This window comes from Octopus bimaculoides, chromosome 3, assembly GCF_001194135.2.
Source record: "Octopus bimaculoides isolate UCB-OBI-ISO-001 chromosome 3, ASM119413v2, whole genome shotgun sequence".
Lineage (NCBI taxonomy): Eukaryota > Metazoa > Mollusca > Cephalopoda > Octopoda > Octopodidae > Octopus > Octopus bimaculoides.
The window spans coordinates 46,046,758-46,048,674 of record NC_068983.1 but is presented as its reverse complement, the minus strand read 5'-3'; the positions used below and the strand labels follow the sequence as shown (position 1 = coordinate 46,048,674).

General features: G+C 38.7%; 1 protein-coding gene across 1 annotated transcript in view; it reads right to left on the bottom strand.

Annotated features, from left to right (window-relative positions):
• LOC106872296 (zonadhesin) overlaps positions 1-1,917 on the bottom strand; it is a 79,108-nt gene that overhangs the window by 3,287 nt on the left and 73,904 nt on the right. The window contains exon 41 of the mRNA XM_014919235.2: positions 96-312. Coding sequence (XP_014774721.2) covers positions 96-312 — 217 coding nt within the window. The remainder of the gene's footprint in view (positions 1-95; positions 313-1,917) is intronic.

The following is a 1,917-nucleotide window of genomic DNA, read 5'->3' as shown; positions in this document are numbered from 1 at the left end:
ATATATATATATATATATATATACATGTATGTATGTATACGTATGAAATTGCTGGCCTTGTGCCAGAATTTGAAACCAGTTTACTTATAACCTACCAATCATAAAAGGTCCAGTGTTCGTTACCCACAAGGTCAAAATAGTCTTTGTCCGCTGAAAGCAGTAAATTACAGGATTTCGTTTCTTCAGAATATTCGAATGCTTCGCATTGCTTCTTTTTGCATTCTTTTGCACATTCTTCGTTAGCAACACCAGTAGCGCTTACTAATCGATGACACCCTCTAATGCTGGCTCCCTTAATTATATTTTTACTTTCTGAAATTAAATAATAATAATAATATACATTAGATTTAAAAGACATGTATATTAACATAAATATTAGAAAACACACACATGCACAAGCAGAGATGCATAATCTGATTATATATATATATATATATATATATATATATATATACATATATATATAGAGAGAGAACTGCTTAAAATTTTAGCACAAGGTCAGAAATTTCGAAGGAGAGGGTAAGTCGATTATATCGTCCCCCACCCCGTTATCTAACTGGATGATACTTATTTTATCGACTCCGAAAGGATGGAGGGCAATGTCGACGAAGGTGGTAATTGAACTCAGAACTTAATGACAGACGAGATGCTGCTAAGCAGTTTGCCCGGTGTGCTAATGGCTCCACCAGCTCATCGCCTTGATATGTGTGTATATCTTTAGCTTTTAGTCTGGAGGGAAGGCTGTGAATTACGAGGAAGATATCCTCAAACCGGGGGATCTGACCCGAAACCGTGCAACGGAGTGGACCCAAGAGTGGACCCAAGTGTTTTACCACATGGACCAGGTGGGGGCAAGAAGTCCACAAGAAAAGCGGAAGTAGCGAGTTATGCGCTGTTATATTGGTGCGTCAGAGAGATTCGATTTTTCCTGTTTCTTTTGATTCTTACCAATATTATTTCAATTAGTACGAAAAGAATTTTAATCGCAATGTTTTGTAGCTTTATTGTAGCTCTTTTCTTACTCTATAAATTTGATTGCTTTTGAAATTTGAATAAATTTTACATCTTTTCAGACAAATGATGATAGAGTGCTGTGTAGAGAAAAAAACCCCACAAACGAGCAAATTTATTTGACAACCTAATAATATCTAAAATAGTAACCCTTTCCACATTTTGGCACAAGGCCAGCAGTTTTGCATCGACCCCACCCCTACCTCAATGCTCAACTGGTAATTCATTTTAATGACTCGGAAAGAAAGAAAGGCAAAGTTTATTTTGGCGGCAGTATTGGTTTCAAATTTTAGCATAAAGCCATAATGTTTGGGGAATGGAGTAAGACGATTACATCGACCCCAATGCTCAACTGGTACTTATTTTATCGACCCCGTAAGGAGGAAAGGCAAAGTTGGCCTAACAGAAATTTAAACTCAGAACATAAAGACAGACGAAATGTCGCTAACCATTCTGTTCTGCCTACTAACAATTCTGTCAGCGCGCCGTCCTATATATAATTAATATATTAAGCCATTTGATAAATTCGTTCGTTTTTTTTTCTTTTACCATTTATCTCATTCTTTTCCAATGTTATATGAATTGTTGTTGGCACTCCGTCGCTTACGACGACGAGGGTTCCAGTTGGTCCGATCAACGGAACAGCCTGCTCGTGAAATTAACGTGCAAATGGCTGAGCACTCCACAGACACGTGTACCCTTAACGTAGTTCTCGAGGATATTCAGCGTGACACAGTGTGACAAGGCTGGCCCTTTGAAATACAGGTACAACAGAAACAGGAAGTAAAAGTGAGAGAAAGTTGTGGTGAAAGAGTACAGCAGGGTTCGCCACCATCCCCTGCCGGAGCCTAGTGGAGCTTTAGGTGTTTTCGCTCAATAAACACTCACAACGCCCGGTCTGGGAAT